The 17,131-nt window shown below is 31.8% G+C and overlaps 1 protein-coding gene, 1 long non-coding RNA gene and 1 pseudogene across 2 annotated transcripts; 1 reads left to right on the top strand and 2 right to left on the bottom strand.

Moving 5' to 3' along the window:
- Positions 1–2,112: 2,112 nt before the first annotated feature.
- LOC140986422 (uncharacterized) lies at positions 2,113–6,761 on the top strand. The gene is made up of 2 exons (XR_012176940.1): positions 2,113–2,252; positions 6,684–6,761. It is a non-coding gene; the product is annotated as an uncharacterized lncRNA (long non-coding RNA).
- On the bottom strand, positions 2,337–4,188 carry LOC140986419 (caffeic acid 3-O-methyltransferase-like; annotated as a pseudogene).
- Positions 6,717–8,649, bottom strand: LOC140986420 (caffeic acid 3-O-methyltransferase-like). Its single transcript, XM_073454653.1, has 4 exons — positions 8,189–8,649; positions 7,798–8,108; positions 7,591–7,655; positions 6,717–7,076 (listed from the first exon to the last, which is right to left on the bottom strand). Exons 1-4 carry the CDS (start codon positions 8,644–8,646, stop codon positions 6,786–6,788), a joined length of 1,125 nt encoding a protein of 374 aa, XP_073310754.1. The 5' UTR covers positions 8,647–8,649; the 3' UTR covers positions 6,717–6,785.
- Between the last annotated feature and the right edge of the window lie 8,482 nt (positions 8,650–17,131).

The following is a 17,131-nucleotide window of genomic DNA, read 5'->3' as shown; positions in this document are numbered from 1 at the left end:
TATATATTTCTATTTGAATGAAAAAAACTCTGGTTCGAAATCTAAAAAAAATTAAAACATAGAGAAATCATAAGAGTCATATGTAATTTCTTTAAATAATATCAAATTAAAACAATGATAATTGAAGATAAATTAAATTTTTTTACATATCTGATCTCGGGGAAAACAATTTGAACAAGTGTTATATAAAGTTTAATTGTATGGAAAAAATTGAAGAAACAATACAATATCATTCTCAATCGATAATTTCGTTTAGATTAACAACACTGAAATATGATTCTTGTCAGTTGGGTTTTCAATAAGACAATCAGTATAAATTATGCGGAAGTAGGATTACTGAGACTGTTTGAACAAATGGCTTGATTAGAATATTAGTTAGGGTTGACTAAAAAACTAAAAAGTTGTAAGGTAGATAAATTGAAAATTAAATAGGCACAAGTTTGTCTCTGGATGTTCGGAGATTTTAATATTCTTATGTCACTATTTCTTTCTTTCAGAAAGATTGCACTAAAAGACATTGGTAGAAATTCTTAGAATGCTCCAATCTAACAGTTTGAGGTGTAAGACTTTTTACTCTCAGCTACACAAAATTCATAAAAGAATCTAAGCACAAATTTGATTTTCAATATGATCAAATAATAACTTATCCACGTGTTCTGCCCATTTCCGTTTGGCTTGCAGAAAGCTTCTTAAGAAGAGATGTGTTAATTCAAAAGGTTCAGAGATAAAGTGTAATTATCTAACCTTCAGAACTTGTTCAATTGATCTATTTATTACTTAATCTACAACAGTAATATTTTCAAAATGATAAATCAATTTCCAAATATAGATGTCGTTATTGCCATGTCATCGTCTTTTCTGAAATATCCTGAAAGTCATGAAACTGACATTCTATTAGAATTTAGTGATTATTTGTACAGAAAACTTTATCCGCTATTAGTTGGATTCTTGATCCTTTATCTCTGATCATATTGATTCTTCAGTGAATGTTTGGATTTGATCTAAATGATCGAATTATATAAACTGTCAGTTAGGTTCCATCAATTTCCCTTGAATCAGTTTGGGTATAAGAATATTTATCGGTTTGGCTATGTATTCACTTGGGTTCCTCAGTGAACTTCTTCTAATGAATATAAAGTTTTCCTTTTTGAATTCAGTTGAGTAGTGCTATGAATTATCGTTTGGAACAGCAGCCTTATTAAATATTCAAGATTTATAATGTTCTAACATTCTATATAAAAGCGAGAATTTGATTTGTGAATTACTTATTTGTCCTTGTGTTCCTTCATTTTTTTACGAGTTTTTTGAGTTGATCTTTTTAATTCAATTTGGAGGTTTTGTTAATATTTTTTAAGTAACCTCACTTTTCTATTACTTGGAATGCATATCTTTTATATTAACAAGGATTACATATAATTTCCCTTTTTTATTTTATAAAACTTGAATTTTCCATTTTATATTTATCAAATTTGTTTCAGTGTTGACTCACTTGTACGTGGGCAGGTGCTATTTGTTTCACAGCCTTCTTTTGGTGTCTTCGTGCAAGGAAAATAATGGAAACACACCACTTGAGTCGTAGGTTTAGGCACAACAGTTGTATAAATTAATTTAATGGGAAAACAATTTTGGTCCATTAAGTATTCAAATTTTAGTTTTGGTACCATAATTTTTTTTTTTAAATCTTATTTCGTCGGAGTGCTGACATGATACCGAAAAATATTGATATGACGTGATAAAGTCCTGACATGGCATTGAAATTTTCTGTATTTGACGTCAGAAAATGCTGATAAATCTTGTGTCGTGTCAGAAATTTGATCAGAATAGTCAGAAATACTCAAGCTTTGTAAAAATTTTATACTTTTTTACCAAATATTTTGATAGATATGATCAAAATACTCAAACTCGGTAAAATTGTAATTCCATTGGTACCATTTTCACTTGTTGCTCAATTTGACCTCAATTGTGATAAGAATTTTATCTCAAGCTTTTCATCAATATCGTGGACATTGAAATCAACTTTATAAAGGTTTAAGTATCATCTCATTCTCATTTTTCTATCCAAAGTTGTTCTTGTTTTGCCATAAATAAACAAGTGTATGACGTTAAGTGAAGCTAAATATTTTATTCTTCAAGTTGAACTTATCGTCGATATGCATGCGATTCAAAATACATCATGAATTTAAGTAGAGCATTAAGCTTGATCATTATTTAACACCAGCATCGTATACACGTTGTTCATTATTTATTCATTAGTACTGTTTTTGCATGTTAACAAGAGTAAAAGAGAAAAGATCAATAGCAAGCCCAAAGTTTTTATTAAAGACTTAATATTTCTATATATTTATTTATAAAACTCCATGACCCAGAGTGGGAGAACACAACAAACTGTTCGAGATTCTTTGAATCCTGCTTGCTTTGCCAATGCATGAAATTCATTTTCTGTCCTCTCCTTCCCACCGGGACTATATGATAGCATAACCATGTCAGTTTGTAAATTACATGTAAAATCTTCTCCTGGGTTTTCTGAAAGGATACGCTCCACAATGATTATTTTTCCGTTATTTGGAAGTGCTTCATGGCATCTTTTCAATATTTTTAAGCAATGTGTATCGCTCCAGTCATGAAGAATCCACTGTGGATATAAAAAAAAAAAAAAGAATTGAATCAGTCTAATCAGAAAATAATCATAAAAATATTATTACAAATTTGTAAGAAACAATTGGGAATAAAAAATTATGAAGAAACATTCTTTTTCTTTTTAATCGGGTGGATAATTAATGTGAACAACTGTTTAATTATATGTCTTGAATAAAATATACTTTTCTTATGATTCCCATGTATTCTCACATTGAAAAAAAAAAATTTAAAAGAGCTTTCGATTTTTACAATGAAATTTCATAATAACATCATTTAAGTACTTCGTAAAGGTAATGACATATATAAAGTAGTTGTTATAAAGGCTATTTTGCAGTCACGCTTCGACATACATGATCCAGGTGTGACATTTATTATTATTATTATTATTGAACAATTTAGAAGGCTAACAAAATGGTGAAAATAGGGGAAGTTTGCTGCCAGTAACATTTATATATATATGATGAAAACAATTTTACCTTCATGATAATGGCATCGCCTTTCGAAACACTAACGAACATGTCTCCACCTATGTGCTCCGTGCCTGATCAATACAAAAAGGTCGACCAACTTCGAGTTTCACATAAACCATATAATTAAATCAAAAGGTGGTCTCCAAACACAAATATTTCAATGGCACCACTTTAAAATACATGATAAAGAACCAACACAAATATTTCATGTACCTGCATAAGATGGTGCGTCTCGAATAACATGGGGCAAATCAAAATTAACGGCCTTTATAGTTGGATGCTTGGATAGGATCATGTGCAGGGACTCACCGATTCCACCTCCAACATCGACCAAAGTTCCCAGACCCTTGAATCCCTCATAGGTATTTAGAATTCTTTTCATCAAAATTGTGGCAGAATGGGCCATTGCTCTATTAAAAACCTTGTTAAATCTAGAATCTGTGCCGTTATACTCGAACGTGCTCATTTTATATAATTTTTCAAAAGGAACTCTCCCCTCGAGAATTGCATCTTTCACGTGGTACCTACACATACAATTATTAATGATTTATTACACAATCATACATACAGTACGTGTAGAGGTTGATATGTAGGTGATACTTACCAAATCTCCAACTGAACCCTGTCTTGGTTCATGATCAACAAAGGGGCTAGAGAAACTCAATCTTCATTCTTGGTGTAGAACTTGCAGACCGGAGCCAAGGAATACAACCGCTCAACGCCATCATCAGGCAGGGTTTTCACTTGGCAATTTAAAATAGAATAGCTCGCGAGCAGTCGGAGGATTCTGTCCACCATGTTCTTCGCCTGTGGATTGTCGGTGGGAATTTCCGCGACGAGTTCTGCTGGTGAAATAAAGGCGTCGGGCCCCTTATTCTTCATGATTTCAAAGAGGGCGAGCTCCACCGCCACTTTGAGGACCTTAGGCAGCACTGAAGCAGAGGCTAGTTGCATGGCGAATAAGAAAGAAGCCTCATCCCCTTGTGCAACCTCCATTTTCAGACTCATTTTTCCTAAAGAGATTGAGAACTAGGAAGCAATACTTTGGGTAGGAGTGTGCATATGCAGAGACAGACTTATTTATAGTAGCTTAGCTTGTAATAATTGTTATAAATTGATTTTTTTTGATATAATATGATTAAAATTAAGCCATATTGATTTAATCTAAATTAATTTATTTTTGCATTAATATACATAATCGTTGCATCATGGAAATTAACATATATGTATGAATGATGTATATATTTGTTTATTTGTTATAGAATAGGCCGTATATCATTAATCGATGGTCAAATTACGTATTAGTTAGGACACATTCCTTGAAATCCACGCTACCCAAGAGACCTGCATGCATTTTGCTGTCTAAGTATTATTAGACTTTAACACATCAAACAAATTCAACTAAATATGGTATGTTAATATGATACAATAGTTTATTTACATTCTAGTGAGATAATTTGAACTTTTAGATAAATTATAGAGAAGTAGAAGAAAAAATCAGGAAAAGATAGAAAGACATACAATAAAAATTACTTTTACGTACACCAAAATTATCAAAAACAAAAAAATTTAATATGAACTGTATCGTGTGCCATGGAACACTGCTTTATTATATATATTACTGGCTAATGCGGTCTCCATTAATTTATCTATCTGGTCTATCGAAAAAGTTTATATAAATTTTTAAAATATAAAAATTTCAATTATTATAAAATCAGGAAATGGAAAGAAGGATACTATTTTAATAGGTGGAAATTATATTTTTCTTATCAAATTAATGGATTTGTATCTATTAAGCATACATATATTTTCCCGATATAGCCTACATTTCTCCCTACTAATTGATGTTAATTAATTAAATACAATAACATAAACACACAACTCCATTACTTCAAATGTATTTTCTGATCTTGTCAAATGCATTATTTATATATCCACGATTACGTTTTCTCATTTATCGCATCGATTTATAAAAAAATATATATTTATTTCTGTGATTTATTACGCATGCAATTGCTAGCTTTGATCCTAGAATGTAAATCTAATCCAATGCGTATATGCTGAGGAAATCAAAGTTGACAATAGGCTGAGATGCACAAATGAGACAACAAATTGGAACAAAGAAAATAATTTCCAACTTTAATAGCGAAACACCAAGAAATTAATAGTACTCTCAAGATATTTATAAAAACGTGCATCTTTCCAAGTTTTTTTTTTATAAATAATATTTTTTAAAAAATAAAAGTTCAAAATTATTGTATGTGGTGGAGTTTTACAAAAATAATGCAAAACTCCACCACTATTGAAGGACGCCGCAAATAAATTTGAATCTCAGTCCAAAGATGTTATTCGGTCATTTTGACGACTTGTCATTTTCATCAGTGAGCTGTGAGATATCGTCAAAACACTGCAGCTCGCCAGATTTTCATCTTTGGTGATTTCGAGTTTCAGCTTTGAACTTGAGCTAACAACATCACACTATTTAAAGCACAATAACAAATTTTGTTATCATTGAAATAAAGTAGATTTCAATTTTTCTTTTTGTTTCATAACATTTCAAATTTTTTTATTTTATACTTGCTCATATATTTTTGAATATTTAATGATCGATAAATTTTAATTTATTTTAAAAAAAATGGCTGGAAAATATTTGTTTGTTCATTTTCCATATTCACTGGTAGCTAATCTTCCAAGGAGTTATATTTTATATTCTTTTATTACCCACTTAANATATCATTATCTAGTTAAATATATGTGTACATATTGATATTTATCTATTTTTATGTGATATTTGTAATGATGTTATCACACATTACAAAATGTTAAGTGATTAATATCTATATTCATATTGGTGCAATTTCAGCTGGTTGCGAATAACTTTTTCTAATTTATTTAAGTAGATTTTATAGTTTCTTTATACTTTATTGATCCGAGATAAGCAAATATCGAGTCAATTTTCAAGTTTCGCCAGTAGTGCGAACATTTACATTATATCTTTGTATTATGAAATAATATCATACTTGTACTATAAAAATAATCTAGTACTCGAATTGATTCAAATTCGAAAATATTCAAGGCAATATTTAAACTTAAATAGATATGTCCATAATACTTGAAAATAAATCAAAAATTGAGGTTGTGTTTTGGGTTGAATTTGGGATCCATTTATTTTGAATTGATCGAAGCAAATTTTAACTCTGGTACATATCAAGTTATGATGTTATTTGAAAATTAATCAATATATCTAAACAAAAATTTAATGTTTGAAATTCAGAAAACCGAGTTCACCTAACCAGGAAAGTTGGTTTGGTTAGTTAACTAAAACGTGAGTTCGACCAAAATAATGTCTTTGTTGATGATATTAATTAATTGATGTTATATACAATTTGAAAATTTTCAATTCAATTAATTTTCATTAATTCAATTAGGAGCCAACGTTGAAATTTTTTCAATAGGTTTAAATTATCTTCCTATGCTTCAAAATTTTTATTTTAAGATCACTAAATTCGAATTACTCAACTTATTTATAATTATTATTATATACAACAAATTGAATAAACTTTAATTATTCATTAGTTTTTGAATGTTAACAAGAGTAAAAGAGAAAAGTCATAGCAAGCCTAAAGTTTTATTATAAAACGGTAATTATCTTTAGCAACTCAATATTTCTTTATATATTTATTTATAAAACTCCATGACACAGAGTGGGAGAACACAACAAACTTTTCGAGATTCTTTGAATCCTGCTTGCTTTGCCAATGCATGAAATTCATTTTCTGTCCTCTCCTTCCCACCAGGACTATATGCTAGCATAACCATGTCAGTTTGTAAGTTACATATAAAATCTTCTCCTGGGGTCTCTGAAAGGATACGTTCCAGAATAATGATTTTTCCGTTATTTGGAAGTGCTTCATGACATCTTTTCAGTATTTTTAAGCATTGTGTATCACTCCAGTCGTGAAGAACCCCCTGCAGATATGATAAAAGAAAAAAAAAAGGATTTGAATCGGTCTAATAAGAAAATAATCATAAAAATGTTATTACAAAGTTGTAAGAAACAATTGGGAATAAAAAATTATGAAAAAGCAATCTTTTTTTTAGAAAAAACGGGTGGAAAATTAATGTGAATTAACAACTGTATAATTATATGTATTGAATTAAATATACATTTCTTATGATGTCCCGATATTCCCACTTTGAAAATAAAAAAAATTTAAAAGAGCTTGTGATGTTTACAATGAACTTATATAGTAACATCAGTTAAGTATTTCGTAAGACAAATGTTTAATTTGCAGTCAGTCTCCACATACTGTGTGACATTTATTATTATTATTATTATTATTATTATTATTATTATTATGGCTGAACAATTTAGAAGGCTAACAAAATGGTGAAAATAGGGAAAGTTGGCTGTCAATAAATAATATATATATATACACACACATATATATATATATATATTATATGATGAAAACAATTTCACCTTCATGATAATGGCTTCGCCTTTCGGAACACTAACGAACATGTCTCCACCCATGTGCTCCATGCCTGATCAATACAAAAAGGTCGGCCAAGTTTAAATTTCATGTAAACCATTAAATTAAATTAAAAAGTGACCTCCAAACACAGATATTTCAATGGAACCGCTTTAAAATACATTACAAAGAACTAACACAAATATTTCACATACCTGCAAAAGATGGTGCCTCTTGAATAACATGGGGCAAATCAAAATTAATGCCCTTTATATTTGGATGTTTGGATAGGATCATGCGCAAGGAATCACCGATTCCACCTCCAACATCGACCAAAGTCCTCAGACTCTTGAATCCCTCATACGTATCTACAATTTTTTTCATCATAATTGTCGAATAATTGGACATTGCTCTATTAAAAACCTTGTTAAATCTAGGATCTGTGCCGTGATACTCGAATGTGCTCATTTTATATACTTTTTCAAAAGGAACTCCCCCCTCGAGAATTGCATCTTTCAGATGGTACCTGCACATACAATTATTAATGATTAATTACACAAGCACACATATAGTACGTGTAGAGGTTGATATGTAGTTGATACTTGCCAAGTCTCCAAATGAACCCTGTCTTGGTACATGATCAACAAAGGGGCAAGAGAAACTCCATCATCATTCTTGGCGTAGAACTTGCAGACCGGAGCCAAGGAATACAGCCGCTCAACGCCGCCATCAGGCAGGGTTTTCACTCGGCAATTTAAAATAGAATAGCTCGCGAGCAGGCGGAGGATTCTGTCCACCATATTATGCGCCTCTGGATTGTTGGTGGGAATTTCCGCAGTGAGTTCTGCTGGTGAAATAAAGGCGTCGGGCCCCTTATTCTTCATGATTTCAAAGAGGTCGAGCTCCAGCGCCACTTTGAGGACATTAGGCAGCACTGGAGCAGAGGCTAGTTGCATGGCGAATAAGAAAGAAGCCTCGTCCCCTTGTGCAACCTCCATTTTCAGACTCATTTTTCCTAAAGGGATTGAGAACAAGGAAGCAATACTGTGGGTAGGAGTGTGCATATGCACAGACAAACTTATTTATAGTAGCTTAGCTTGTAATAATTGTTATAAATTGATTTTTTTGATATAATATGAATAAAATTAAGCCATATTGATTTAAACAAACTTAATTTATTTTTGCATTAATTAACATATATGTATGAATGATGTATATATTTGTTTATTTGTCATAGAATAGGCTGTATATCATTAATCGATGGTCAAATTACGTATTAGTTAGGACACATTCCTTGAAATCCACGCCACCCAAGAGACCTGCATGCATTTTGCTGTCTAAGTTATAATCTATATTATATATATTATTATAATTTAACATGTCATATTAACTAATTTGATATGTTAATGTGGTACAAAAGTTTTTTTACATTTTTATCTTTTTAATATTTTTTAGTAAACTTTGTTGGTGTAGGTTTATTAATAATTTTTATGTGTCTCTATATTTTTTTCCGATTTTTCTCCAGTTTATCTATAATTTATCTAAAATTTCAAACTATCTCAATAAATTTTATCTAATCAGTAATCTATAAATATCATATTATAATAAAATAATATATGTATTTTACACCAAAATTATCAAAGAAAAAAAATTAATATGACATATATCATGTGCCATGGAACACTAATTTATTATAAATTACTGGCTACTACGATCCTCATTAATTTATATATCTGGTCTATAGGAAAAGTTTATGTTTAATTTTTAAAATATAACAATTTCTATTATTATAAAAATAGGAAATGGAAAGAAGGATACTATTTTAACAGGTGGAAATTATATTTTTCTTATCAAATTTATGAATATTTTGATTTGAATCAATAAAGCATACATATATTTTCCCGATATATAGCATACATTTCTCACTAATAGTCGATGTTAATTAATTAAATACAATAACATAAACACACAACTCCATTACTTCAAATGTATTTTCTGATCTTGTCAAATTCATTATTTATATATCCATGATTACGTTTTCTCATTTACTGCATCAATTTAGAAAAATATTTATATATATTTATTTCTGACATTTATTACGCATGCAATTGCTAGCTTTGATCCTAGAATGTAATCTAATCCAATATGTATATGCTGCGGAAATCAAAGTTGACAATAGGCTGAGATGCACAAATTAGACAACAAATTGAAACAAAGAAAATAATTCCCAACTTTAATAATGAAACACCAAGAAATTAATAGTACTCTCAAGATATTTATAACTTCCCAAACGTGCATCTTTATAAGTTTTTTTATAAATAATTTTTTTAAAAAAAATAAAAGTTCAAAAGTAATGTATGCGATGGAGTTTTGCATTATTTTTGTAAAACTCCACCACTATTGACGGGCGACACAAATAAATTTGAATCTCATTCCAAAGATGTTGTTGTCTCTCATTTGAATCTCCAGATATTTTCAGTGTTCATGTATCATGAACGCTCTTGTAATCGATTTCGAATCAATTTATTCTATGGTAAATGTTGTTGTCTCTCAAGTCTTTAAAGTTGTTGAGTCATCTGGACTCGGGGCTTTTTTCAGTTCATCTTTAGACATCTACATGGATGACCTGAAAAGTTTCTACACGAGAGACATAATAACTGAAGACGGAAAGATATTGTTGCCTCTGGGAGAGGACATGCAGTCTTTTAATCGAGGAAGATTATTTCTCCGCATTTTTTCAGCTGCCCATTGAAAGGCTAACTGACTTCTCTTTATTACCTCAACAATCCGTTGAAGAGATAAAGGTGAAATTTTCTGCATCTGGTGATATTATCAAGAGTTCTGAAAAGAAGAAAGAGATGAAGTTGGATTATCAACTTCTGGCTGATGTTGTGGCTGAGCCAATTCTAACGAAGATAGACTCTTTTGATGCCTAAACTGCAGAAATTTTTTTGGTGATGACAACCATTGCCACATGACTCAAAGTTAACTAGTCAGTCATCATGTTCCAGATTCTAAAGGAGATTATTCAAAATTAGAAACAATCAGTTGGATTCGCCATCCTCTTGATCAGATTGTTCGAAGACTCAGAAGCCTTACTGAGAAACTCTGTAACTTTGCACAAATTCAAAGCTCTCTGTTGGAACATTTCATGTTCGCAATATTGATTTTGATGGTAACAATACTTGTTATTGTATTTCTAATATATTTACTCACGTGTGAAATTGCAAACACAAGAAGCAAACTGAAACTGAATTCTGCACAAACAGAATTTTTGGCAAGTTTTGGTATTTTAATGATATCTCTCAACTTTATTATTCAAATGATAATCCGCCAACTTGACTGATCAGAAAACTCAATATGGAACAAGTCTTATTTCATGTCAGTTGGGAAAAATCAGATGTTATCAAGGTCAAACTGATCGTCGAATTACCGAATTGATTGCTTGAAAACAGCAATCAATTGGGTATGAGCAGTTGCGGTATTTTGGTCATATCTCTTAGCTCGTTTATTGAAATGAAGCTATTCAGTATGAGTTGGAAATATAAGACGATGATCTACAAATCATTTTCAGAAGTTAAAATCTGAATCAAAGCTTAAGATGCTGATAAATGACTATAAATCTACTGGTTCTGTACAAACTGAAATCAGCTTAGCTGATTTCAACACACAGCTAAACTGAACTGAACCAGCTGCTGACCAACTGAAATGAACTAAACCAGCAGCTGACCAACTGAAACTAAACCAGACCAGCTGAAACTGAACCGAACCAGTTGAAATGAACCGACCAGTTGAACTAGACCAGCTGAACTGAACCAGTTGACCAGAGTTGACCACTCGGGAAAATGTCCAGCAAGGCGAATTTGACCGTTGCAATTTCAGAAACAGTACAAAAACTTTTCAAACGGTCATATTCTTGTGTCTAACGTATATATCATTGTTGGGACTTATAAATACAACATATTTAAGATCAAACAAGAGATTTTGAAGAGGATTAAAAGCATGGGTAGTTAGCATGAAGAAATCAGCTAGTTGAGAGCACAAGCCTTGTATGAGGATACATTTGAGATGTACACTGTAAAGGATAAATTCCTCACACACACAATCACTCACACATATACAAAAGAGTTGAACTTCAAAGATTAGTTGAATGCGTTTTGCACAAAGAAAATAAACTTGTTGATAGGATTGGTTGGTAGGTCCAAGAGTGTTTAGAAGGAGGGTTGAATAAACACTAGACAATTTTACAACCTTTTTCGAATAATGAGTTAGTTTAGTGATAAATTGAACTCGGAAATCCTGTTAATCGATATCAATCAGTTAACTATAAAAGTGCGGAAATAAACTGACTGATATGTAGAATCAAACTTAAATAAGGAGACACAAGATTTTGAGGATGTTCAGATATTTCAATCACTCATACGTCACCCCTTTTATCTCGAAGATAGGATATTTACTAAAAGATTTTGATTAATAAAAACAGTTGTATAGACCCACTTCAGTTTTGGACTTAACAATGTCAAACTGAAACTCTTAGTTACAACACAGTTTACAGTACTCAACTGAACAGAAATTACTTAGCACAATTGATCTCTTCAGGATCGAGTATTACAACAGTAAGTGTTTGTGCTTGTAAGCTCGAAGTATAGCCTTGAATGCTATGAATGTATACAATAAGCGTGAGCTTTGAAATCCTTAGAGTATGAACAGAAAGTTTGCAAAGATTTCAGCAGAGTAACAGCTCAGTTAATAGAATAGTGTTCGGTCTTGTTTTCAGCTCTCTTCTCTGTTATTTATAGGCTTTGCTTATAACGGTAACAATGAATGCGATTTGAATCTTTCTATCCGTTGTTTGCCACATCAATATACTTCTGACAATCGTGCACTTTAGCGTTTCTGAAATGCGGCGTTCCTTCTGCTCTTTGTACGATCTGTCGGTGATTGGGCTACGTCATTTTCTCTAATGACGTGTACTCCTTTTAGTCGATAGAAGTAACTGATCAGATTCCAACTGATCATCCATTTATCTACATAGTTCAGTGGCCTTTGATTATCTGCGCAGTAATCATTAGTAGCGTATTTTAGATCAGTTTTTTTCAATATTCTTGATCAGTTAGTTTAATATTTTAAATGCTCAGTTTGTTAAACTTTCGAAATTCAGTTTCCAACCATTTCCCCTTTTTTGGTGTTTGACAAAACTTAGAAAATATGAACTGATCAACTGAACTCTTTGTAGATAAAATAATCTTTTATTGGCAACTCTTTCAATGTACAGATTCGTACAAAAAATGAAAGAATAAAAGAATGTCAAACTGACTAAAATAATCTTCAAAAGAATAAAGATTGTCTTATAACTGATCTTGATCTTCTATTAGCTGGATTTTGATCAGTTGGGTCACTTTTTAGATTACTTCTGCTGACCTTTTTCTTCTTCTTCCCCTTTTTTGTCAAACGCATCAACCTTTCTTGATAAAATACGTACTTCCGAGTTAACATTTGATACAACATTCATCACATGTTCTTGCAGCAAGTCTATTCGCTTTGTGACAATATTTTTCAAATAATCAAAGCGTTTTTTGAACATGGCTTGAGTATGAAACTGAGCTTCAGTCGCCGCTTGGTCTTTCCGTATTTATCCATTTGGAAGAACAGGTTTGTAATGTCCTTTATGCCTGTTGAAGATTTTTGAAGGTATTCTCCTTTATGAAATCAATCTTCAAGGTGTGCGCCAGTTGGGTTGTCTTGACTTCAGAAAGAGATGAAACCACATGGAGAAGGTTGGACTATATATTTTCTATCATGCTTTCAGTAGCCATTGATATGCAAGGAGACAGAGCTCCAAAGAATTTTGGTTCCTGCTCATTTTGTTCTTCATGAAAGATTATCAAGGCCCTGTCCGAGGATTCAGTCACAATATTAACCATTTCTGGAACATCTTCTGATATAATCTCCTGTTGAAGTTGTGGAAGAGAAGAGAGATTCGAAACAGCAGTTGAGCTTGAAGGCTCTCCAGTTTGTTGATCAGCTGAAACAGTAGTTGGTTCCTCAGTTGGTTGAACAACTGATAATGTGATTGGTTTTTCAGCTGGCACTTCTTCAGTGTGTACCAAATGCAGGTGAGCCTCTTTAGTTTCAGCTGGAATAGTTTGTTTAGTCATGGCAACTGACTAAATTGGCTCTTCAGTTGGTTGCAGAATAGCCTGTGCAGCTGGTTCCTCAGTTTGGTGTAGAATGGTCTTTGAGGCGATTGGTTCTTCAACTGCTTCTGCAGTTAGAACATTCAGCTGAATATCAGTGACAACTGATTGAATGATTTCGTCGATGTTCGCGAATGATAACTCAACACTAGTATATAATTGAAGTTCTGCATTTGAAGATTGAAGAGCTGAAGTTGACAATTGAGCCTCCTATGAAGAAGGAGCAGTTGCTTGCTGAGTTGTTTCAGCAACTGGTTCTTTGGATGCCTCTTCTTCTTGAACTGATTGTTCAGCTGGTTTTTCTGATGAAGGACTTTGTACATCTGTTGAAATGATCAACTCTTGATCGATTTCCCAACTTTTTATATTCACTTGCATTGATCGATGATCCAAGTCTAGTTGGGTATAAACTGCTCAGTCATTGAAAGCAGTTGGACTGGTTGGATCAAAATTTTGGCGAAGTTGGGTGATCAACTGTGTCAGTTTCTTGACATGCACTAGGTCAAAGAAGTATGTCTTCCTCTCCAATGCTTGAGCAATCGTTGCAGCTTTGACTATTTTCAAAACAACAGCCTCGAAAGCAATTAACTTCTTCAGAGCTGATTTCTTCTGTAGTTGTTTCGCAAAAATTTCAGTTTTGAATTCGACCCATTGGTTGTAAGTTGTGAGCTTAGATTCAGAAAACTCATTGACCTCTTTCCATATCAGGTCAATATGAGTCTGAATTGAATTCGTAGGTCTGGGCTCTTCTGTCATCTCGCCTTTCCCTTTTGGGTCCGTGAGGACATGAGAAATACTCAGTCTTGATTTAGTTGTATCAACTTTCTCCCTTATCACCACTCTTTTTGGTCTTGCAAACGGTAGAGTGGTTGGAATAGTTACAGAGATTAGTGGAGCTTTGACTCCTGCTAGTTGTTGCTTATCACCATATTCGGTGATAACCTTCTTGGATTGAGCAGTAGAAGGAGGTAACTGAATCTTAGTTGAAGATTCAACTGGAATTGCCCTCAAAGGTATTGCACTGATGGGCTGTTTAGCTCCAGTCGATGTTAATCTTTCAACTGGAATGATTTCTAACACAATTGTGAAATTATCTATAATTATCACCTTGCCAGTATGGATATTTCAAATCTAGATTAATTTTTCTCTCTTTTAAATTAGATTCAAAATTAATTAATTGTGTAATAATTACATATATGGCTCCAAGTTTCCATAACTTCAAATTGTGTAAATTAATTTTACATCGATTCAAAATTAATTAATTGTGTAATAATTACAACTATGGCTCCAAGTTCCATAACTTAAAACTTTGTTGAGTCTATTTCATCTCCATGACTTCCGGTTTTTCTTATCTCCCACGATTAACCGAGCATTGTGCCTCAGTTTGAGACATGCAATTTAGTTGATTCTTGGGGATGGCGATAAGCTTCACTTGTACGTGGGCAGGTAAAATTATGCTATTTGTTTCACATCCTTCTTTTGGTATCTTCGTGCGAGGAAAATAATGGAAACACACCACCTGAGTTGTAGGTTTAGCCACAACAGTTGTATAAATTAATTTTATGGGAAAACAATTTTGGTCCATTAAGTATTCAAATTTTATTTTTACAATAACTTTGATTTTTTTTTTTCTTATTTCGTCGGAGTGCTGACATGGTAATGAAAAATATTGATATAACGTGAGAAAATGCTGACATGATATTGAAAATTGCTGAATCTAGCGTCATAAAATGCTGATATGGTCTGCCTCAGATGATATCTAAGGGAAAGTTTTTTGATTGAACCAACTTCACCCCTCTCATCATCCCAGACGACTATCAATCTGACTATGAAAAAACGAGTTCAGATCAAGTTGAAAAAGTTTGATAAATTGGTGGACCATAGAATAGTAATGCACTTCTCTAAAATAAGAATCTGAAGAAGTCCAAAACTTTGACAAATCTGGAAAATCAGATACTAGAATGGATTTAAACTAATATGATATCAGAATCCCTGGAAAGAAAAGATTTCATCGCGATGATGCTAAGAAAAAGCACATTGCGGATCATGCTAAACAAGAAGAGAGAGAATTCCAATCCACATGGACCAACATCATGTGACGATGATGTCGTGATTAGTCAATTGGAAATGGATTCTCTCGGGTTGCCCATGATTAATATTTAAGTCATGAGTCAGGATCTTAAACTATCTATCTCAAACAGAAGCTAGACTCTCGAGAAGAATCCACTGGATAAAATTCAGATTGCTACTCAAACAGAGAAAATTCAGGAATCACAACATGTTTCTGTTCCAACGACAATGGATATGCTTTCTGAAGTTCTTCTAACTTCTATTTGTTGAAATCATTGGACAGATCTGTGGCTCCTGAGATTGTTCAAACTTCAGTTATTGAATCAACTTAATCTCTAGGAGCCACTGCTTCTATTCCTCTGTTTCAAGCAATTGAAGGAGAATCTGCTCCAAATCCATCCTCTCTAGATCATCCACCGAATCAGGAATCAAACCATCATATCACTTCCTTTGTGCCACATGTACCCTCCATTGATGATCTGATATACAATCTATTTCAAGCAAATCCCCCGACTACTCCACACGAGCTTCAAGCTAAAGGTGATGAATAAACTGCTCTGCAGATCACTTCCGAACAACATTTTGAGGATATCCAAGTTGACACTGAGGGGCGTGTTGGTTCTAAATTTTTAATAATTTTTATGGAGTTTAAAAGTATAGAGATATTCAATCTAAACTTTTATATATTCTGTAAAAGTTCAGTGGTATTCAATGTAAACTTTTGTACAATTTTAGAAAGTAATGTGATATTCAAACTTGATTTTTAAAAACTATATAAAAATCTATAGTATTCATTATTTTCTCATCCATTTATTTTTCCTTTATTTGTACTTCTTAAAAACATATTTTTTTATTGCTAACAATAGTTAAAAATTAAAATTATTAACGTCAGTTTCAGTTATAAAACCTCATAAAATTTTAAATTATATTTTATTAAAAAATTATTACACTACATAATAAAAAATATATAATATTTTATTGACCTATAAATTGAAAATAATAATTATTTTTAATAAATAAAATTTATTTTTTTATTAATTATCATATGAGCTTTAGTGTTTAATATTTTCTATCATTTTAGTTAATTTATATCTTAATTTTGATTAAAACTCAAAAATTTATTTAATAGAAATGAAACTTTTAATTTTTATTATTTATTAATATTGAAATTTTTTGTTATGTATTTTTTAAAAATATTAGTTAATTAAATAAACATATTTGATTGACTTGAATAATTGAAGTTTGTTATAATAAATTTAGTACTGATTTATTTATTATATTT

Source organism: Primulina huaijiensis, chromosome 10, assembly GCF_012295235.1.
Source record: "Primulina huaijiensis isolate GDHJ02 chromosome 10, ASM1229523v2, whole genome shotgun sequence".
NCBI lineage: Eukaryota > Viridiplantae > Streptophyta > Magnoliopsida > Lamiales > Gesneriaceae > Primulina > Primulina huaijiensis.
The sequence above is the reverse complement of the archived record's forward strand: the minus strand, read 5'-3'. Positions and strand labels throughout refer to the sequence as shown.

What these genes read in the sequence shown, in the direction of transcription:
- LOC140986420 (XM_073454653.1), bottom strand. Translation starts at nt 8,646, where the DNA reads ATGCACACTCCTACCCACAGTATTGCTTCCTTGTTCTCAATCCCTTTA. An exon ending in AGGGTTCATTTGGAGACTTG is followed by an intron (nt 8,109 to 8,188) that starts GCAAGTATCAAC and finishes TTGTATGTGCAG; the next exon opens with GTACCATCTGAAAGATGCAA. An exon ending in AGAGGCACCATCTTTTGCAG is followed by an intron (nt 7,656 to 7,797) that starts GTATGTGAAATA and finishes TGTATTGATCAG; the next exon opens with GCATGGAGCACATGGGTGGA.